General features: G+C 39.1%; 1 protein-coding gene across 12 annotated transcripts in view; it reads left to right on the top strand.

The window, feature by feature from the left end:
• WNK2 (WNK lysine deficient protein kinase 2) overlaps nt 1–23423 on the top strand; it is a 306726-nt gene that overhangs the window by 108306 nt on the left and 174997 nt on the right. For all 12 annotated transcript variants that reach the window (XM_043978028.1, XM_043978026.1, XM_043978030.1 and 9 more), the window contains exon 5: nt 10819–10976. In XM_043978028.1, the coding sequence (XP_043833963.1) occupies nt 10819–10976 (158 nt within the window). The remainder of the gene's footprint in view (nt 1–10818; nt 10977–23423) is intronic.

Raw genomic sequence — 23423 nt, forward strand, 5'->3', positions numbered from 1 at the left:
TATTTTCTCTAGAAAATTTTTTCAAGTTATGATTTTTCCCCTTATTTGCTGTAAACACAGTATTATATTCCTCCACTTTAGTCCTTTTTAAAGGTAACATTAAAAGTGTAAATGAATTTTGGTAGTATTGTTATTTTTTTATATTGGCATGTTCCAACCATGAGTACTGAATATTCCTCTAGCTATCTAAGTTTTTATTTGTTTCTTTAAGGAGCATTTTGTAATTCAATTTATACAAGTTTATTGTGTACTTTGGGGGATTGATTGCCAGATATTTTATGCATTTTGTAGTTATTTGAAATAGGATTTCCATTATTGCTTTTTGTGTTTTGTTATTATATAGAAATGCAGGTGATTTTTTTTTTATGAATCTTTTTTTTTTTTTTTTTTTAGTGAGGCAGTTGGGGTTAAGTGACTTGCCCAGGGTCACACAGCTAGTAAGTGTTAAGTGTCTGAGGCCAGATTTGAACTCAGGTACTCCTGACTCCAGGGCCAGTGCTCTATCCACTGCGCCACCTAGCTGCCCCTTGCAGGTGATTTTTAAAGTTTAATTCATACCCTGCAATTTTTTTTTTTTTTAGTGAGGCAATTGGGGTTAAGTGACTTGCCCAGGGTCACACAGCTAGTCAGTGTCAAGTGTCTGAGGCCGGATTTGAACTCAGGTACTCCTGACTCCAGGGCTGGTGCTCTATCCACTGCACCACCTAGCTGCCCCCATACCCTGCAATTTTGATGAAGCTATGAACTGTCTCAAATAGTACCTTTGCTAGTCCCTAGATTTTCCAAGTTATCCATCATATCATCATCAAACAGAAATAGTTTTATCTCCTCTTTACCTATCTTTATTTCTATTGCTATTGTGTGTCCAGAACTATATCAAATAATAGGGGAGAAAGTGGGAAGTGTTTTAAAAGTTGATGAGTGTGGCAGCTAGATGGTACAGTGGATAAAGCACCAGCCATGGATTCAGGAGGACCTGAGTTCAAATTTGGCCTCAGACACTTGATACTTACTAGCCGTGTGACCCTGGGCAAGTCACTTAACTCTCATTGCCCCACCCCATCCCCTCCAAAAAAGTTGATGAGCAACTTAATTTATATAGCATATCAATTAGTGTTTTTGAATGCCTGAAATGTATATTGTTTTGGGGTAAGCGTTGGGTAATACAGAAATAGGCTTAAGAAATGACTCACATGGAGTTTCCATGCTATTTGGAGAGATAAAGTGATAAATACAAATCAATTAGGGAACATGGCAGTACTGTGTTTATATAGGCATAAATAAATAAATGGTTATAAATGCTGCAAAAAGTCTTTGGCCAATTCCTTTCTATGATGTGGAGCTGACCCTGGGTCCTTAGAAACATCAAGTGACTTCTCCAATATCACACAGCTAGTTCTTAGATGAACTAGTGGAACTTGAGTCTTACTTTTCATTATGTTGTAGAGGATGCAAAATTGGAGTCATATTTAAAGTTATGTAGATGATGCAATGGAATAAGAAGATAGTATAGGCAAGATGGTGGAGTACTTTGGGGGCAAAAGGCCTGGTTAAACGTCTGGCCTTTGTTATTACCTGTCTGACTTTGGGCAAGCTTTTTTTCAAGGGACTCACTTTCTTCATCTGTAGAATTAGTCGGGGAATGGGGAGGGGAAAGGTTCAATTGGATTATACAGAAAACCTCTTCTGGTTCTGATCTATGATCTTATAAAAAATGCTGGACTTGTGGGTTTTCATTCTTTTGATTCTATTTGACTGACTGATGCCTGGTGTCTCATAGAGTCATTAGCTTCCACCTGCCCAATTTTAGATTGGGGGGGGGCGGAGCAATGAGGGTTAAGTGACTTGCCCAGGGTCACACAGCTAGTAAGTGTCAAGTGTCTGAGGTTGGATTTGAACTCAGGTCCTCCTGACTCCAGGGCTGGTGCTTTATCCACAGAATCACCTAGCTACCCCCCCCCCCATTTTAATTTTTAAGGCATTGTTTTCATCAGTAAGCTTTTGTACCTCCTTTCCCATTTGGCCAATTCTACTTTTTAAGGAATTGTTTTCTTCAGTCAGTTTTTATGCTTCCTTTTCCAAGATGTTGACTCTTTTTTCATAATTTTCTTGCCTAACTCTTATTTTTTCCCATTTTTTTCTTCTACCTCTCTTATTTGATTTTTAATATCCTTTTTGAGTTCTTCCAAGAAGGCATTTTGGTCTTGAGACCAATTCAAAATTCATCTTCCCCTTTGAGGCTTCACATGTAGGCATTTTGACAGTGTCGCCATAGAAGCTCTCTATGGTAAGGGCTCTTTTCTGTTTCTTACTCCTATTTAGATTATTTTGTGACTTTTAAAGTTGAGCTCTGCTCCTGGGGCACAGGGGCCCCTGTTGCAAACTTCTTGTGCTGGGGAGGATAGGGGTTTGGTCACTGGCTTTCTGCTCTGAGGCCTCTATGGTTTGCCAATTCCTCACCATTCTGAACTTGCTCCCTGCACTGGAATGACTTGGCCTAGTCATGCCTGTCCTGTGGATGGTTCTCTAAGAGGTTTGCCCTCTCAGCCAGGGGTGAGGGGGTGGGGGTCTCACAACTGGCCTGCTGCACCACCAGGTTGCTGAGCCAGGACCAAGGGGCCTCAGCTGCTGATCTGTGCTGTGGCCAAGAGCTTTTTGCTGACTTGTCCAGATCCCTTCTGCTCTGCACTGAGCTGCGCTGTGTTCCCCTTTCACCCAAGTGAGACCAACCTTTCCTGAAGTCTTCTAAATTATCTCAAGGTAGAAGATTGTGTCTCTCTGCCTTTTTTTTTTTAAGTGAGTTAATTGGGGTTAAGTGACTTGCTTGCCCAGGGTCACACAGCTAGTAAGTGTTAAGTGTCTGAGGCCGGATTTGAACTCGGGTACTCCTGACTCCAGGGCCGGTGCTCTATCCACTGTACCGCCTAGCTGCCCCTCTCTGTCTTTTTGTAGGTTCTGTAGCTACAGAATCCATTTAGAGGCTTGATTTAATGTTGTTTCTGAGGGAAACTCCGGAAAGCTCAGGCAACTTCCTGGCTTCTCTCAGCCATCTTGGCTCTGCCCCTGGACTTGCAGGTTTTCAAATGATTTTTTCCAGATTAAACTACTTGATCTGTCCAGCCTTCATGGTGACTAAAAACATCTTTCTGGTTTCTTGTTCTAATTCCAATGAATGAGGATGTGCTTACCAGGTCCTTAATAGTGCTCTGTAAAATCATTGGTAGTGACTGCACATTTACATTTGATACAGCAGCTGTCCTGTAATGGAAAGATCACTGAGACTGGAAACAGAGGATCTGGCTTAGTCTCCACCTCTGCCATTTCATAACGGTGAGACCTCGGGCAAGTCACTTTTCCTCTTGGGGCCTCATGTACAGATTCAGTAAGCCTTACACTCATTATTTCACAAGGATATCAAGACTCCAGTGGGAGTGGGTTTGTAAAGCACCCTGCAAATCAGAGCATACCACAGACAGCACATAAATGACTGCATTTGTTTTGGATGTTTTTGGTTTTGTTTTTTGTTTTTGCGGGGCAATGGGGGTTAAGTGACTTGCCCAGGGTCACACAGCTAATAAGTGTCAAGTGTCTCACACTGGATTTGAACTCAGGTCCTCCCGAATCCAGGGCCAGTGCTTTATCCACTGCGCCACCTAGCCGCCCCCTTGTTTTGGATGTTTTTATCAGTAAATAGGTTGAGCCCGTTCATCTGTAATGAGCTCTCTCAACCTTTTTTTTTTTTAATGAATACAGTTCTCCCACATAGAGGTGCTAGTCACTGGGGCAAAATGAGGTATTCTGAGAAGCTGCATCAGCTGTTATCTAGGTCACCAAGGGATCACTTTGTAAATGGTTATTTCAGAGACACCAGTGGCACCCAAGTGACCTAAAAGTGTTGATACAGAGGCGCCTGTTTACTCCCAGAGAGCAGTTTGTACATGGTAGAATTTGCTGCCTCATGCCCACTTCTGTTTCTAAATATGAGACAGAATGAAAACACAGCTTGAAACCATATCATCAATGCTCATTGATTTGAATGTATGCTATAGTCACTCTTGTCCCACTGGATCTATTCAAGAAGCATTTGGGAAATTTGGCCGTCAATTTGTTACGTACTCAAAGCATTGGCATTGCTTAGGATCAGAAAGCTGGGAGAGTTGTCGAAAAGCGGAATAGAATAGGATCTCCCTTGACCGGAGGTTTTCAGGCAAAGGCCGGATGATCTTTGATATTTTATAGACAGGATTCCTGTTTCAGTTCAGGCTGAGCTTGCCTCCGAAGTCTATTCTAACCTTGAAATTTTGTGTGCTTGCTGTTAAGATCCCTTCAGTGATAGTTTTCTGTGATAGGGTCCAAACACCAAACAATTTGGGCAGTTCAGGTTGGAAAGACAAGCAGAAGCCAGTAAGATGAAATTTACTAGAAACAAGCATTGTCAGAATCATGAAATCTGTGTTGCAAGGGACCTCAGAGGCCATTTAAGTCAAGTTTTATCTAACTAAAGATTCCCCTATACAGTATATGTGACAAATGGTAATCCAACCTGTGCTTGAAGACTTCTATGGAGCCAGGAACTCACTAACCTTAGAGGTAGCTCGTCCTCCTTGTGGATAACAATCACTCAACAAGTATTTAGCACTTTCTCTGTACCAGGAATCCATGGACAAAGAATGAAACAGCCCCTGCTCACCAGTGAGCTGACTTTTTTTTTTTTACTACGCATAAGGTATTTTATTTTTTCCGTTACATGTAAAGATAGTTCTCGACTTTTATTTATACAAGCTTTACAATTTCAGATTTTTCTCCCTCCCTCCCCCCTCCCCTAGACAGCAGGTAATCTGATATAGGTTATATCTATATATCTATATACATATACATATATATAGATATATATATATCTATAGACACATATATACACATAATAACATTAATCCTATTTCTGCATTAGTCCTGTTATAAGAGAAAAAATCAGAGCAATGATGAAAAACCTCAAATTAGAAAAAAACACAACAGCACCCAAAACAAAAGAAATAGTATGGTTCATTCAGCATCTATACTCCACAGTTCTTTTTTTTTTTTCCTTGGATTTGGAGATCCTCTTCTATTATGAGTTCCCTGGAACTCTTCTGTGCCATTGCATTGGTGAGAAGAATATAGTCCATCACAGTAGATCAACACTCAATGTTGATGATACTGTGTACAATGTTCTTCTGGTTCTGCTCACCTCACTTATCATCAGTGAGCTGACATTTTACTGAGAGTAGACAACAAGTCTATATAAAATGTAAATACACACACATATACAAGGTAGCTTGGGAGGGAAAGGCACTAACATTGTGGAGGTTAGGAACAACTAAATGCCTGAGTTTCATCTCCCCCCCCCCAATTTATTTTAAACATTTTTTTACTTTTAATTTTTACTTTTAATTTTTTCTGAGTTCCATCTTAAAGGAAGATCTCTAATTGTTAGGGCATTTTTCAATACACAAAGCCGAAATTTGCCTCTATGAAACTTCCATATGTATATTCCTGTCACCCTTGGCCCTCTGGGTCCAAGCAAGTCTAAATATGACAGATCACCAGCTACTTAAATATAGATATTCTGTTCTCTCCCCCCCCCCCCACCCCCCCCCCCCCCCCCCCCCCCCCCCCCCCCCCCCCCCCCCCCCCCCCCCCCCGCCCCAGCCATATTCTTCAGGCTAAGCAGTCCTAGTTCTTTTAACTAACCCTGGTATGGAAGGAACTTCATCCTCCTGGTCACACTGATTGCTTAAAACTAATCAACATCCTTCCTAAAATATGTCAGCTATCCAGACATGCTTTGACCAAGAGAAGGTACAGTGAGACTAGCCCTAGCCCAAGGCATGTTGCCTCCTACACTTAGTTTCAAAAACTCAACTCCACAAATCAGATTAAATCAGCTTCATGTGTTGGAGGTGACTTGGTTAATTAACAGTCCTTGTGTAATAGATTTATGAGATTTAGTGGACATGAGTATCAATTTAATTCAACAGTGAAACATAGCATTCAAAAGAACTAATGAGATCATAGGCTTCATTAAGAGAAGTATAGTCCCCAACTGAGTCAAGTGATCATTCCACCGTCACTACTCAAATCAAAATACATGTGGAGTATTTTTGTTCCATACCTTTTAAAACATTATTTTATTTCAATGAACAAAAATCTATTTTCTCTCCCTCCATGAAAACAAAATGAAACTTTTAGAACAAAAAACACATATCCAGGCAAAACACATTCCTTCATTGGCCATGTCCAAAAAATGTATGCTCACTGGAACTTCTTCATCTCTCTTTTAGGCAGTCCTCTGGAATCATCGGGTCATTGTGTTGATCAGAGTTCTAAAGTCTTTCATAATTGTTCTTATATACGTTGTTCTGGTTCTGCTCATTACATTCTGTATCAGTTCATACTGGTTTTCCTAGATTTCTTTGAAACTATCCCTCTCATCATTTCTTAAATCACAATAGTATTTCATTACATTCCTATACAATAATTTGTTTAGCTTTTCCCCAATTGACCTCAGAAGTCATCAAATATATATAACCTGTGCTTGACCAAGAATCCTCCATGCAACCTTTTTTTTTGGGGGGGGGGGTGAGGCAATTGAGGTTAAGTGACTTGCCCAGGGTAGCACAGCTAGTAAGTGTCAAGTGTCTGAGGCTGGATTTGAACTCAGGTACTCCTGAATCCAGGGCTGGTGCTTTATCCAAACACTGTGCCATCTAGCTGCCCCAATGCAACATTTTTTAAAACATACATTCATTCATTCATTCATTTTGCATGGCAATGAGGGTTAAGTGACTTACCCAGGATCACACAGCTAGTGTCAAGTGTCTGAGGGCAGATTTGAACTCGGGACCTCCTAAATCCAGGGCCAGTGCTTTATCCACTGTACCCCACCGAGCTGCCCCGACATACAACATTTCTTGTGAATAAGGACTGTTTCCATTTACTTCTCCCATCCCTAGGACTAAAAGTAATGCTTTCTCCACTGCCTACTAAGTCTGAACAGAGCCAACCCTGCTAGTGACTAAGAATCTTCTTATCACTTTGCAGGCCTGGTTTGAAGCAGTTTTGATCTGCTGTCCGAAAACTTGAGAAGCCTCTTAAAGCATTGGGAGTAGCATTTCATGTTGTATAGCAGGTGGTGTGGGAGCACTCAGTGAAAGCTAATTGAATAAAAGGAAGTTGAAGGTTAAAATAAATAACCTTTGTTGATTCCTCTCATCCACTGCTGCCTTTATTATCAATTCATAGAACTGCCAGTCAAGATAAAATCACCACAGGCTTGTAGCATACAGGTGAATTGTGTTATGATGAATTTTTTTTTAATAATTTTTTTTAAAAAGAGTTCTTTGGACCAGGATACTTGGAGCTTCAGGAAAGTAAACATTTTGTGTGTGTGTGTGTGTGTGTAACTGCTAAAACTTCCTGCTCAATTGAATTTAATTTGCATTATTCGTAATTCATTCCCCGTATTCTTACTCATCAGATCTGGTCTTCCTTTCCTCCTCCCCTGCACTTAGTCATACATTCAGAGAAGCTTAGAAGTATAAATGACCATAGAGCTCGGCTCATCCAGACCCTCTCATTATATGGATATTAAGAAACTGAGGCCCAGAGATGCTTAAGATCACATTGTGAATTATTGACAGGGAAAAAAAAGTCTCCTGAACTACAGGTGCTTTCAACTCTCACCTGATCTGTCTTAAATTCTCTCCCCCCCCCCCCCCCCCCCCCCCCCCCCCCCGTGGGCCGCCCCCACCCCCCAGCCTCTTTGGAGGATAAAATGTCTTTACAAGCACACATTCCATCCTTTGATGACTTCATACTTATGTAGCTCGAAGTAATAATCACTAGTTGGAGAGGAGACTAGGTTCAAAAAGGCAGTGGCTGAAGTTGGTGTGGTTCGCCAGCCAACCCTGTGCCACTGAGAGATGGGCCTGTCTCCAGGCTACTTTTATACTTTTGCTGATCTTGGAATACAGAGACACTTGAAAGGGGTTAAGTGGATATTTAATTCAGCACAGATGCTTCTAAGCCAGTGTAGTAGGGCTCCAGGGTCACAGTGGGTTATTTTCTAGGTCATTTTCCTATGTGGAGTTTTTTCTTTGTATAAACCTGGAATACCTTGTTAAGTAGTCAGATGACAGGCTTAGGGGATGACAAATTAAATTTGTTTTAAGCTCAGTGTTCCTTTTAGAATCATAATACCATAGGATGTTTAGATATAGAAAGGGATATGAGAGATCATTGGTCCCAAGCTCTGAATTTTATCCAGTGAACCAAGTTATATTCTTCACTTTCTATGGATTGTGAGTGGGGTTTTACATGATAAAATTTCTGTTCTAGCAATATTTCTCTCTGAATTTTTTTTAAATGTGAAATTTATTATAGTACCTTGCTAAGTAACCACAAATATAAGCACTTTGCATTTTTCTGTAGAGAAGGGTGAGTAGGACAAGAAGAGAAAGCAAGGTTTATCACCTTTATTTCCAAATGCTTTTGAATTTCCTTTCAATTTGCCCCATTGAGGGCACTGCCCTTTGTTTGATATTTTAGCTTCTTAATGTCTTTGCTGTTTTTGAAGAGAACAGTTTCAATTTAGGGAGGAAGTCAAAGGTACCAGTCGTTTTTTATGTCACCAAATCTGATGACCTTTTCTTAATTGTCATCCTTGTTGATCTGTGCAGCTTTGGAAAATGCTGACCACTGTCTCCTTATCAATATATTTCTCTCTTCCTTAGATTATTCACAACAATGGTTTTCCCTTAGATCTCCTACTCATTCTCTTTTGTTGGATCTTCTTCTATATTATGTCTGCAGGTATACCTCAAGACTCTGTCCTGTGCCTTCTTCTAAATACTAAATAAATGCTTGTTGACTGAATATTTTGACATATTCTTACCTAGTGATTTGATCAGTACTCATGGATTTAATTATATCTCTATTCAGTTGATAAATGCAGTCCAAGTTTCTCTCCTGAGCTCCTGTCTCATATCACAAATTGCCTACTGGACATTTTAAATTCGGTGTCCTTTAGTCTTCTCAGATTCAACATTTCTAGAAAAGTATTACTTAAACCACCACCCTTCACCACCTCTAAATGAATCCCTTTTTTCAAACTTCCATATTTCTGAAGAGGGTACTGTCTTCATTCCAGTCATAGGTTCACAAACACGGGCATTATCCATGACTCCTCATTCTCCCTCTCCCTATTCAATTAATTAACAGTAGTAAATTAATAATTCATAAATTAAGTTTATTAATCTATTTCCTTAATCAGATTTTATCATAATTACCTTCATAACAACTCATATCCATCCACTTCTCTCTACTCACAGTTAGTCCCCTGGTTGGGGTCCTCCTGTTATTCACTTAGACTATTATAATTGACCCTTAATTGGTTGCTTTACCAAAAGTCTTAAGTTCTCTATTTACATCTTTTTTGTGTGTGTTTTGTTTTTTGGGTTGTTGGGTTTTTTTGTTTGTTTTGTTTTGGGGCAGGATAATGAGGGCTAAGTGACTTGTCCAGGGTCACACAGCTAGTAAGTGTCAAGTGTCTGAGGCCTGATTTGAATTCAAGTCTTCCTGAATCCAGAGTTGGTGCTTTATCCACTGCACCACCCCTCTATTTGCTTCTTAGTAGCATATATCTAACCATGTCCCTTCCCTACTCTGTAAATTCCAATGAATTCTTAGTGACTCTGAGATTTCACCTTTTTATCACATCCTTCTTTAATTTCTATTTTCTTATAAATTTTCTAATGTAAATAATTATTAGTATGATGATATAATAATATGCTTATTACTTAATCCTCACAACAGCCCTGTGAAGTAGGGGCGTTTATTATCCCATTTTACCTTGCCTCGCATCATACAGTTGCTCTTTGTCTGAGGGAGAATTCTAACTTGTCTTGATGTCTTCCTGACTTTAAATCCAATTCTCTTATCTATTATGCAACATACCTGCCATAATAGGTATATTACAGGTGGGAAACGCTCAGGTTTTTGTTTTTTTCTTATTGATGAGACTGTGCAATCAAAACTTTGGAAACCTTGGAGTATCTTTTATGTGTTTAACACTTGATAATTGATGTAATAGAATATTGAATTGTTGGTGCTTTCCGAAGAAAACACATTATCTTATTTCTTCATCATGGCATCTTTTAGTTCTTAAATCATAATTTGTTGACAGCATTCCACTTGTATTAATTTTTCATTCTTGACTTATGTGTAGAACTCACATTTTTGTACTTTGTAGTATATCGTTTATCCAGTCCTGGGTTCTTTTTAGTTCTCTCAGGGGATTGTCATTCTTACTTTCTTGCAGTGCCTTTTTTTTCCTCCTAGGCAAAGGCTAGATGCCCCCTCCTAAGAAACTGTGTAGAAGGAATTCTGAGCTAGTAAGTCATAACTCAGGGCTCTTTGAAGTCATTTGATTGGTCACTTAAAAATTTAAGTGCATACTGTGTGCCAAATACTCTGCTTAGTTCTGGGGGATACAGAGGAATGCCAAGAAAACAGTCACTGTCCTCAAGGAACTTCATTTTAAAGCGGAAGATGACATATTAAAACCTAGGTACAAAGAGGTCTTAGAGCAAGGGCATTAGCAGTTGGTTCTTTCCAACTTTGATATTCTGTGATTCTGTATTATCATAATTAAAAGGTTTTTCTGCTTTGCTCCCCAAATCCCGAGTGCTAGATATTTTGAAGAGCGCAAGAGGGCAGCCTTGCTTTTCTTATGTGAGGTTGGTATTGGGGTTAACTTTTGTGCTTCTCTTTTTATACGTTCAGGAACCCCAGAATTCATGGCTCCAGAGATGTATGAAGAGCACTATGATGAATCTGTTGATGTCTATGCCTTTGGGATGTGTATGTTGGAAATGGCTACCTCAGAATATCCCTACTCAGAATGCCAGAATGCTGCCCAAATCTACCGGAAGGTCACTTGTGTAAGTCTGTTCCAAAGTCCCATCACTGGGGTTTTCTTCACAGAGGTTTTCTCTCCTCCCTACTGGCCAGATAGTTGTGTTCATAACTACCATATTAGAGATACAAATATCCTTCCTCCTTCTTTAAAAAAAAAACACAAAACAACAAATCCCAAACTCAAACCCAAGAAGTCTCAGTAGGGTTGGTATATCCTGTGGTATAGCTTTCAAGACCCAACTGATCTGAAGAATACTTGTTCATCTTCTCTTATTGAAGGAAGTTTTCCCTCTAATTGGAGGACTTCAGCTGCTCAAGCAAGTCTGCTGTTTTATGGCTCTTAGCAGTAACACCAAGCATTATTACAACACTCACTTTTAAGGAATGAAAATATATTATAAAACAGCAGATCAAATGCTGGAGTAATTTATTATCACCCCTGTAACCTGCTTTCTTTGTCCCCAGGGTCTTTTTTCAGATGAGTAAAAAATAAAAAGCTAGGTGAGATCCCGCCATTCAGTTGAAGCATTTATTTATCCCCAGGTTGTAGTAGAATGCCATATTCTGGCAACAGCCCAGTCAGTTTTCTTCCTCTTACTTTTTCAGCTGATGTTTACATCTACTCATATAAAAATATTTCATTCTGGAATCCTGGTGAAAGGTGTAAGTAGCCCCAGATCTTAGAGGTTTTAAAAGAAGAAAAGCCATTAGTACTTATGTTAAGGCATGAAGGCGCTGTTCTTCTGAGCTCAGTACTTATGTTGTCTTTGTCCCTAAAAGTAATATTAATACTGGTTGCTTTTATCAATCTGCTGTGGAGCTATTTGTTCATTACAGTCTGATTATAACCCATTAAAGATGCTCCTTAATAACAGGATTAGAACGTGATACTTACTCTTCTCTTGTTTTTGTGGATTTGAGAACTAGATCATGAAAGAATAACTTACTTTCTTTTAACTTTTTATACATTGGTTTTACAAAGGATTGCATTTGGAATATAAATCTCCATCTGTACTGATAATACCCCATAGACTTAGAATGCTGTTTTCCTAGCTGCTTTTATTTTATTTATTTATTTATTTATTATTAATTTTTTTTGCATAGAGCAGTGAGGTTTAAGTGACTTGCCTAGGGTCATTGCCCTGCAAAACAAACAAAAACTATCTTTACATGTAATTGGAAAAATAAAAATACTATTAAAATAAAAGATTATCTCCTGTGTTTGGAAATTGTACAGTTCTTGGCTGTAGCACTCACATGATAATTATCCTGTCTTGTTCTGTAGCTGTTTATGCACATGTTATATTTTTATGGATTATAAACTCCTGGAGGGCAGGGAAAATAACAAACTTTTTTGTACCTTCCATGGTTCCTGACATAATGCTTTACACAGGAGAGAGCCTTCCACCAACAGTAGAAGTCCCATCCCAGCTGTACCACTTAGTGGCTGTGTGCCATCGGGCATGTCACCTCACTGCTTTCCAGCTTTCATTTCTTCATGTGTATAATCTCTGTATATATCCCAGTGCTGTTTCAAGGATGAAATGAGATATATAAACTGTAGAATGCTCTGTAAATGGGATATGGTGGTTTTATTTGTTGTAATCTACCACACCCTGGAGTTTTGTGGGGTTTTTGTTTGTTTTGGTGGACATTCCCACAAATAATATGGCAAGTGCTTAAACGCTTTGGCCTCGAAAGTAGAAAAAGTCCAAATTCAGTTTTGAAAATGCACACCCTGTATGCTTCTCATGTAATAGCCCTCTGAGGTTTGAGTTCTGGGACACATGGAGGAATGTTAATAACTAATCAAAACTTAAAGAATTGGGTTCATATATGGTGTGGGCTGTCACTGAAATTTGTAATAAAATGTTTAGAAACCCAGCTCAAAACTTTCAGAGGTTTTAGAGTCATCAAATCTGACTAATTCCCTCTACAATGTCCCTGATAAGTGATCATTCGTCCCTGGCTTTTATGTGGCATCAAATGCCCTATTTCATAAGGTAATCCATTCCAGTTTCAGACAACTTTGATCAGAAACTCTTCATCATATTTAGCGGAAAGCTGCCCGCCTCCATCTAACATCTAACATTTATAGCTCTAACTTCTAGAACTGCAAATTTTGAAGACAGCTCTAATATCTCATCTTCATACCAAGTCTGTGCTAAATATTTCCAGTTCCCTTATGATTTTAAATCCCATCATTGTCCTTGGCCATCTTGTACTACACAAATTCCAGCTTGACACTGTCCTTCTTGAAGTGTTGATTACAGAGTGGAGCTTCCATCTTACCGACACACAGTGACAAGCACAGAGGACACTAAGACTCTTTGCGAGGGGCATAACTAGGGTGGGGTTGTCAGGACTCTGCTTCCAGGGTACAAATGAGTTTAATACCTATTTAACAAGAATAATGATACGAGGAAGTTCTAGGGGCTTCCTCCCTTCACTCTACCCATAGACTCATCCCAGGCTATTCCATCTGCAGTCCCCATCTTCTCCCTTCCCCTCCCCAGAAGCAGTCTTATCGTATTGCAAAGTCTTACCTCTATCAATTGCTCTACTGTTACTTTCTGTGATTTGGAAAATATACTTCTTTTAATGTAGCCTATAGTTATGGTAAGTCTTTTTTGTTATTAGTTCACACTTATTTTGGTCCATATATGGCCAAATAACTGCTATTAGGCTAATATTCCCCATTGTGGATTCATGCAATTCCCTAGTTGCAGAACTTATTTGTCCCTATTGCATTTCTTTGAGCTTTTTCTGATGAGTATAAAATTCATTTACTGCCCTGCTCCTCCCCTATCTCTTCCCCCACTCCATAAACCCTTTCCCATTTCTTTCATGTAGGATTTCACCCCATGCTACCTCTGCCCTTCTTCCTCCCCCAGTGCATTCCCCTCACCCCTCAATTTAACCCTAAAGATGTCATCATGAGGCAGCTAGGTCACACAGTGGACAAAGTATCCACCCTGGACCCAGGGCGATCCCAGCCGAAACCTGGCCTCAGACACAAGACAGTCACCCACTGCACAACTCCAGCCATGTCCCCCAACTCCAATGTTTTATGGTTCTCTAGGGTCTTGTATTTGAAAGTCAAATTGAAAGTCAAATTAGTCTTTAAAATCTAAGTGTTCTGCTTCTTACCTAGTCATATTTATTTCTTTAGATCTTGTCACTTTGGTTTTTTGTCTAAGTTTTGTTTTTTATAATCTCCTTTCCTTTCTGAGCCATCATCTCTTTTATATTCTCTGCCCTGGAGTTATTGTTCTCTTTCCTAAAATTTAGATTATATATCTGAATACGCCTCTTTTACCTTTTTGGAGTTGTATCAGCTGCTCTGATTATATCAAGACTTTTAGTAGACATCCAGGTGGCTGACACCCCACAACATCATTACTGCTTATTGCCAATTCTGTAATCTGTATTAGAAAAGCATCATCTATATCTTCTTTTGGGGTCGGGTAATCTGTAGTATAAGTATACTCCCACAATGATCTCTTTCTCTCTCTCTCTCTCTCTCTCTCTCTCTCTCTCTCTCTCTCTCTCTCTCTCTCTCTCTTTTGTGAGGCAATTGGTGTTATGTGACTTGCCTATGGTCACATAGCTAATAAGTGTTAAGTGTCTGAGTCTTAGGTCCTTCTGACTCTATGGCCTGTGCTCTATCCACTGTGCCACCTAGATGCCCCTCTCTTTTATCTTTAGATGAAAATTCTTTATCTCTCATTTTAGGATTCTGGATATACAAGCACACACATGCATGCACCTTTACCTATGCAGTCCTATTCCTTAACCCTTATTTTTAGGGTCAGTTGAATACCAGCATATCTGTAGAGAATCAAACAAGGGGAGAAGGGAGAAGCAAGAGACTTGAGGAAAATATTTCTTGCCAGTGCTTCTTTAAATGATAAAGGAAAGATGTGTCGAGTAGACTCCTTAGGACCCTAGGATTTAGAATTAGAAAGAGGACTTCCAGTTTCAAGCCCCTCAGTTTGTCAACTAGCAAACTGAAACCAGAGGTGACGTCCCTTTTCCAAAGGTATATGTCTGGTATTTGGCAAAATCTGGATTTAATCTGACATCCTTTGATTGAGATCTACACTGTTCTTTCTTTCTAATGCATACCATCTTACCTCCTACCTAATAACCATGCTAGTTATACTAGTGACAGGCCATCATTAATATTTGATGATTCAAATATCTGACTTGGTATACACTGGAAACATATACTTTGGGACACAGCACTGTGTTGGGTTTCACGAGGGATGCAAAGAAATACAAGTCAGGGTTCCCGAAGTCAAGATCAGGAGGCTAGATTAGACAACAGGCAGTTGTAAGATTAGATGAGAGTTCAAAAGAATATTCACAGAGAGATTTTAGGATAGCAATTCTATTAGCTAGATGGAAGTGAGAGTTGAATTCTGGGAATCAGAATTATTTCCAAGGGACTAATGTTAGAAGAGTAACCAAAAAAAGGACTAGAGGAGGAGTGGCTTCAGGAGAATTAGAACCTAGAGAGCAGAGCTTTAAGGAGGTGATAGTAGATGATGTCATTCTTGTAGGAAGGTTAAAATGAATGATGAATGATGCCTTTGAGAAAACAATTTCAGCAGGATAGTGGGTTTGGAACCAGGGAGTTAATGGGTTAGAGAAAGAGTGGGTTAGGAAATAAAGACGGTAGTATAATGTATAGTATACACTCTATATAGTATAGTGTATAGGTAGTATAGGTATAGTGCACTCACTGAACATTCTTGGCAGTGGAAGGTAAGGAACTGTGCGTTTTGGACAGATTAGTATAGTACTTGGATTTCATTTTGATTTATTTTAATAGTGAGAAGTCTCACCTTCTCAGCTGATTAATTATGCTTAATAATTTTTGGTGCCTTGCTGAGGAGATTGTAATTCAATTCAATGGACAATTATTAACACAGAAAGCTGTGTTAGGCGCTTGGAGAGATAAAAAGTTTAGATAAGAAATGGTTCTTACTTTCATGGACAGGTGCTTTGTTTGCTTAGATACGGAGCTAAGTTTTTGTTTATGTTCTAGTTATCTAGTTAAGTACAGAAAAATAGTGTATTTAAAGTATACTTCGTGAGGCTGAAAGAAGGAAGGTCTTCACTGCCTGGGGGAATCAGAGACCATTTCCTGTAGGAAAATTACATTATTATGTTCAATAATGTAATTTTAATAATATAATTATCATGATGATTAATAATACTCATTAAACTGTAAGTTCCTTGAGAGTAGAGATTGTTTTTCCCTTTGTCTTTATACCCCACGTGCCTAGCACTGTGGCTGCTCTGTAACTTTTTAATAATTGCTTGATGTTTGATTAGTAGACAAAGTCTTTACAGTTTAAGATTTTCTCCCTCAACAGGCTGTAAATAGGTTGCCTAAAGAGTCCAGGTGTTATTTTTCCCAGTGTAAAAATACAAATGACACAACTACAACAAAAGCAGAGCTGGTAGGTTCCAAAGGTTAGGCAGCAATTGAGCAAGAATGGAGGATTAGAAGGGAGAGGCCCTCTGGTCACAAGGAGCAGTGGGACCAAAGGTACAGAAGACTGGAAATGTAGGTGGGTGGCAGGTGGTCAAGAGCCTTGAATGTCCAGCAACAGAGTTCAGAATTGACTCTGAAGACAATAGAAGAGCTGTTGGAGTTCTTGAGCTTTGGAAGGGGGATGTCTGTCTGTCTGTCTGTCTGTCTCTCTCTCTCTCTCTCTCTCTCTCTCTGTCTCTCTGTCTCTCTCTTGTGGGGCTAGTGGTGATCACTTGAGTTTTGTTTTTGAGAAAGCTATTTGGAGGCAGAAAGGCATAGAGACAAAGATCTGCTTAGGGCACATTTGCGATAGTCTAGGTAGGTGGTAGTAAGAGTCTTTGCAGGGGTAATAAATCTTGCATCATCTCTTTATGTTTCCAATTAATTTCACTTTGTTCACTGCCCTGAATATGTAGATTGACTTTTAAGAATTAAAAAAAAAAAACAAAAACAGTGAATTATAGTCTGATTCTTTATTGAGAAACATGGGGACAGGTAGGCGGCGTAGTGGGTAAAGCACCGGCCCTGGATTCGGGCGTACCTGAGTTCAAATCCGGCCTTAGACACTTGACACTGACTAGCTGTGTGACCCTGGGCAAGTCACTTAACCCCCATTGCCCTGCAAAGAAAAAAAAGAGGTCAACAGTATAAGGGTATGATGACCCAAATAAATAAATGTCATGTTCTTTCACTTCCTCTTAAATTAAGAAAAGACCAAGACTGCTTATGTGTCATTGTCTTCATCTTAAAACAAGACATTAATATTTTAATCTGTGACTAGGGGAAACCTTTGGCCTTAAAAGATAAATATAGCTTCTGGACTAAGATGAAAATCTCATTTATGGCTTTATAGAAGGTGTACTACATTCATTAGGGTGAACTTCTAGGCATCACCAGGAATAGTTAAATCCATGCATACAATATTTTATCTTAGGAAGCTTCCAAAGAACAAAGGGGTATCTGTTATCTATGAATTGTGCATATACTTGGAAACCTCTTTTGCATCTGTTTTCTCTTTACTCACTGTCTATGAGACACTGTCTATAGACACTGTCTGTGGTATAACAAACAGCCTTCTAAACTGCCATTGGTCTCTCTCCCCTCCAATCCACCATCTATACAGCTGACAAAATAATGGTAGAGTACAAAGAGTGCTAAATACTTGGGTTCAAATTCGAGTTCTTGTGTTTACTGCTGTGGTGACCTTAACCCATTTAGCCTCTGTTTGTCTCAAGTTCCTCAGCTGAAAACATTGAGTGAAATGACCTTGTTGAACATTCCTTTCCATCTCTGAATCTACAATCCTACCATCACATAAGACCAAGTTACTCCACTGCTCAAAATTTGGTGTCCCCTAACTGCCTCTACAATAAAATACAAATTCTTTTTTTTTTTTTTTTGTTTTTAATTTTTGCAGGGCAATGGGGGTTAAGTGACTTGCCCAGGGTCACACAGCTAGTTAAGTGTCAAGTGTCTGAGGCTGGATTTGAACTCAGGTACTCCTGAATCCAAGGCCAGTGCTTTATCCACTGCGCCACCTAGCTGCCCCCGACAATAAAATACAAATTCTTTAGGTAAGGCCCACCACAGTCTCTCTCCAACCTACCTTTCCAGTCTTATCTCACATTACTCTCTTTCTTACATTCTAAGTTCTATAGAAACTGTGCCCCTGGCTGCTCCCCAAATTACTAATATCTTTCTCATCTCTGCCTATAAGAATCCTTAACCTTCAAAGCTTATTTTAGCTGAGCTTAGGTGCTACCTCATCTGGGTAGTCATTTTTGATCCTTCTAATCGATAGGTCTTTTCTTTCTTAAATAACCATGGAGCATTTTGTGCATCTTTAGCCTGATCAAATCTTGTTATATATTATTCTTTGTCAATGGAATTGACACTTTCTTCTATTTTTTCCTCCATCTAAGTTCCTTGAGGACAATACTATTTGACTTTTGTCTTTGTATTGTTAGTGCCTAGTGCTGTGCCTTGCAAACAATTCCATTGAATTGATTTCCTGTGGGCCACAGGTAGTAGTTAGAAAGATCCACACATATCTTTATAAAATAGCAGGTTGGGTATACCTAAGGAATTTTTAAGAGAATTCTGTTTAATGCACAATCATTGAGATGAATAGTGCTAAGAGTTTATAGTTTATCTTCAGATGTATGTAAAAAAAACCCTATGTGATACTGATTGCTGAATGGGACGTTAATAATAACAAATACATAGCCACATATGGTAATTTGCAAAAACTATTTTCAAAACACCTTGCAAATAATATAGTACATGTCATATAGGGATTTGGTCCTTTGGTTTTTGTTATCTATGTTCATTTTCATCTTTAGTGTGTTAAATTAAATTGTTCTCTCTCTTCCCTTCTCTATTTCTTTCACTCATTCAATTCAAGAAACATTTTTGAGTATCTGTTTTGGGTGTGGAGTTGTTCTGCATGCCAGAGGTGCCATCCTTGTTGACTCCTGTTAGCAGTGGACTCAATAATAGAATTGTCTAAAGAGATTGTTGGAAATTTCTAAAAGATTTGTACAGAAAATGGAAGCAATGGCAGTTAACAGAAGATGAATGAAAAAGTGTGGTCTGGTTCTATAAGAAAGTGCTAAAGTTTAGGATGAACTGAGGCTGGCCAGTAAATCAAAGGGCAGTCAATGGGTTTTTGGTGTCACGCTTGACACTAATTCTGGACTCCAAGCTTTTTCACAGATTAGACCTCCATACCTGGAATTCTCTTTACTCTTCAGCTTCCCTGTCTGCTTTCAAGTCTCAACTGAAGGTTCTCCCTTCTCCAGTCCTTCTTTAACTCAGTGCCTTCTTTTTGAGACTATCACCATTTTTTCCTGCCTGTATCTTGTGTGTACGTAATTATTCACATATTGTTTCCCTTATTAAACAGTGAGCTCCTTGAAAGCACAACCTGCATTTTTACATTTTTTAAAAGTCTTGGGGTTTTGGGGGCAGCTAGGTGGCGCAGTGGATAAAGCACTGGCCCTGGATTCAGGAGGACCTGAGTTCAAATATGGTCTCAGACACTTGACACTTACTAGCTGTGTGACCCTGGGCAAGTTACTTAACCCCCATTGCCCTGCAAAAAAAAGAAAAAGAAAGAAAGAAAGAAAAGTCTTGGTGTGTGTGTGTGTGTGTATATTTACCTTTCTCAAAACCCCCCCCCAACTTAGCAGAGTGTCTGGCACATAGTAGTTGCTTAATGCTAATTGGCTGTCTTTTCAACACTGTTTTACACAGGTCAAATGCAGGTTAATTCAATAATTTTCTACTTCTGAATCTCTAATGTGAGGGGAAAAAAGAATGTTTAGAATCGTGAGATTGTGTTGTGATAAAGTGATGTACATCAGCTACATCACTGATTCTGCAGTTGGTACTTGGTTATAATCAGAAAGGGTTTAAAAAAAAAAGAGACAAGTTACCTTTTTATGATTGGGTTTGGAATTCTTAAGGGATAAACTTGATTTTTTGGAAAAGCGTCAATTCTCTCCTTTCTTCCCCCTGCCCTGCCCTGCCCCTCCCCCAATCTTATTTTGTTTATAATTGGAAAGAATGGAGAAATTTGATGTTTGGTATTCTTCAGGGGAAAGATGTAACATAGGAAGATTGAAACAGTTCTACTTTCTAATGTCTTTGGGAAGTTTGGTGAGAGAGATTTGTGGGGTGTGAACCATGTATATTGAGTACCACTGTAGAATAGATGGCCTTATGGAAAGAAACCTGTTTGGAGAGGTGCATACACCTTTGTGTAAGGCAATTTGAAAGAAGGCTCTGCTCTGGTGAAACCTATTTAAAGTTTATTTCTTCTATTCAGGTGATAAACTCAGGGCAACAGGAGAAAGTGCATAATTAGAAGCCAGCAGCTACTATTTTTAACCCTAAGATCAACAGAACAGCTGATTCCAGAGGCATGATGAATATTGGATTATCATATGCCACTTGTGAGAACTGTTGCAAATGCTGTTTATTGAGCTTATACAAGAAGTCAAGAAAAGGGCAGTGTTTAATGTAATAGGGTTTTTATTCCAATATCCTTTAAATCCTTAATGTCTCATATTTTTCTGGTAGTATTTCTTAAAAATAAAATATTTCTATCCTAGAGCCCTTGTCACATTTCCCACCTTATTCCTGGGGCCATAGGACTCATATCTTGAAATAGTAGCATATTAGATGAGAGACCACCGCTAAAACAGACCAACTTCTGAACTATTGTTATCTGGCAAAAATCCTGCCATCTTTGGACTTAAGTCAGTTTTACAGAATTTTACTTTTAGAATGTTAGTGAAAAGGGCTTTTTTAGCGGTCCATTTCAACCCCACATGTTATTTTATTACTTTAAAAAATTTTTTAATTTATCTATCCCTTTATCTACAATAATTAATCATAGCTAGCATTTATAGAACACCTATTGTGTATCAGGTACTATGCTAAACACTTTACAAATATTATCTTATTTGATCCTCACAACAGCTCTGGGAAGTAGGTGTTATTATCATTCTCCATTTTATAGTTGGCACAACTAAAGCAGACAGGTTAAATGATTCTCTTAAAAAGTCCCACAGCTAGGAAATGTCTGAGACTGGATTTGAACTTGAGGCTTCTTGACTCTAGTTCCAGTATTCAATCCATTGTGTTACTTAGCTTCACATTGTAAGGGGGGGTTTTTAAAAGATCCCCCAGGTTCGTTAAGCCGCATACGGGCCACCAATCTGTAAGGGCCAAATTCAATATGGGAAGAGTTAATTAGGAGGCACTGCAATATTGGGACTCAGAAAACAATGGGGGACCTAGATCCTGAGCCTCCTCTCTTCCACACTGCCCCCTCCCTAACTGTTTCTCCCAGACTGATAAGAAACGAGATTAAAAAGTCTCCTTTCAAAAAAAACCAGGGTTTATTGATGAGAACAAATTTAGAAATAAGGACAAAGAAAAGCAGGAAATGGGACTTGTAAACTCGCCCAACAGACTCAGCTGCTGCTTCGAATTTAACTCTCTCTATCCCCCTGCACATCCACATTTAACTTTCACCTGCCACTGTGAACTCCCCCCCCCCTCTTCTTCTCCTTCTCCTCCCCCAGAATAAAAAACCCTTCTCTCACAGGAAACCCGGGCCAACCACCCACACACCCCAAGGTAATTCGTTGGCACCCCTAGAGGTGGCACCCAAAGCCAGGGTGTGGCCAGGGCAGAGGGAGCTGTGTGGGGCGTGCCTGAGGCTTTCTAATTTTAGCCAAGATGGGGTCCCCAAATCTCAATCAATTCTTACAAATGTTTGTATGTATGCACATGCATATGACTAGTTTCTCCTCTATCTCACCCAGGATGGAAGTGCTTGGGCTAAATTTCCACTAAGGAGCAATAGGAGAGATTTTTTTTTTCCTGATCTGTACCAACTCAACTCTAGGCTCTTGGGGACTCATCATATTAATGGTAGACTTAGATCCTTAGCAGAGCTTACATCTCAGAACTCCTAAGCTCAAAAGATCCAATAGGTTCAAACTCTCCAGTGGCAGGGATTACATATATATGCCACCATACCCAGCCCCCTCATTTTACAAAGCTGGGAACAGAGGCCCAGAAAGTAGGAGGGCTAAATTAGATGCAGTCTTGTAATAGTTAAGGGGAGACAAGCCAAACTCAGATGTAGGCACATGCTAAGCTTTGCCTTAGAGCTCTCCGTCACTTACTATCTTGTTTCTCTTTCATGGTGATTTTTTTTTTCCTATATGGTTTTAGGAGGGGGAAAAAGGGAATGCAAAACTATTTCTTCTTTATCAATGATGATGATGAGAAAGAGCTATTGTTTCCCCTCTTCATCCCTTTTGCCCCTGAGAGACTGCCTTCAGTGTTGACACTAGATGAAGTCATTGTGGTTAAGTATCCTCTGAAATTTGCATTCAGTGAGATTCCTTCCTGGAGATTCCCTCCAGAAAGAATACTTCCCATCCCCCTCTAAAGGACTTTAAAAGGTAGGAACACTATGTTAACATTGAATTGGCTAGAAATGTCCCTGAAAAGTATTTGACTTTGGGGCAAAAATGTCTAGTATCTAAAATTTAGGAATGAGTAGACAAGGTATTTCATTGTTCCCATAAAGTTGTCATCTAATACTGTTCAAAGATGGCTGAAATGAGGAAGACCATCTATTTATAGAGCATCCTTACCTATAAGCCAGTCACTGTTACATAGTATGACTCAATTCTGGCTTTAATATCTTCATCTTTTCTTTTCTTTTCTTTTCTTTTCTTTTCTTTTCTTTTCTTTTCTTTTCTTTCCTTTCCTTTCCTTTCCTTTCCTTTCCTTTCCTTTCCTTTCCTTTCCTTTCCTTTCCTTTCCTTTCCTTTCCTTTCCTTTCCTTTCCTTTCCTTTCCTTTCCTTTCCTTTCCTTTCCTTTCCTTTCCTTTCCTTTCCTTTCCTTTCCTTTCCTTTCCTTTCCTTTCCTTTCCTTTCCTTTCCTTTCCTTTCCTTTCCTTTCCTTTCCTTTCCTTTCCTTTCCTTTCCTTTCCTTTCCTTTCCTTTCCTTTCCTTTCCTTTTCTTTTCTTTTTTCTTTTCTTTTCTTTTCTTTTCTTTTCTTTTCTTTTCTTTTCTTTTCTTTTCTTTTCTTTTCTTTTCTTTTCTTTTCTTTTCTTTTCTTTTCTTTTCTTTTCTTTTCTTTTCTTTTCTTTTCTTTTCTTTTCTTTTCTTTTCCTTTCTTTTCCTTTCTTTTCCTTTCTTTTCTTTTCTTTTCTTTGTGGCACAGTGAGGGGTAAGTGACTTGCCCAGGGTCACACAGCTAGTAAGTGTTAGGTGTCTGACTCCAGGTCTGGTGCTTTATCCACTGCCCCACCTAGCTGCCCCCAGTTTCTTCATCTTTAAGATAAAAGGCTTGGATTCAGTTATCTCTCTAAAGTCTCTTCCAGTTCCTCCTAA

The sequence above is a fragment of the Dromiciops gliroides genome, chromosome 1 (assembly GCF_019393635.1).
Source record: "Dromiciops gliroides isolate mDroGli1 chromosome 1, mDroGli1.pri, whole genome shotgun sequence".
In the NCBI taxonomy this organism is placed as follows: domain Eukaryota; kingdom Metazoa; phylum Chordata; class Mammalia; order Microbiotheria; family Microbiotheriidae; genus Dromiciops; species Dromiciops gliroides.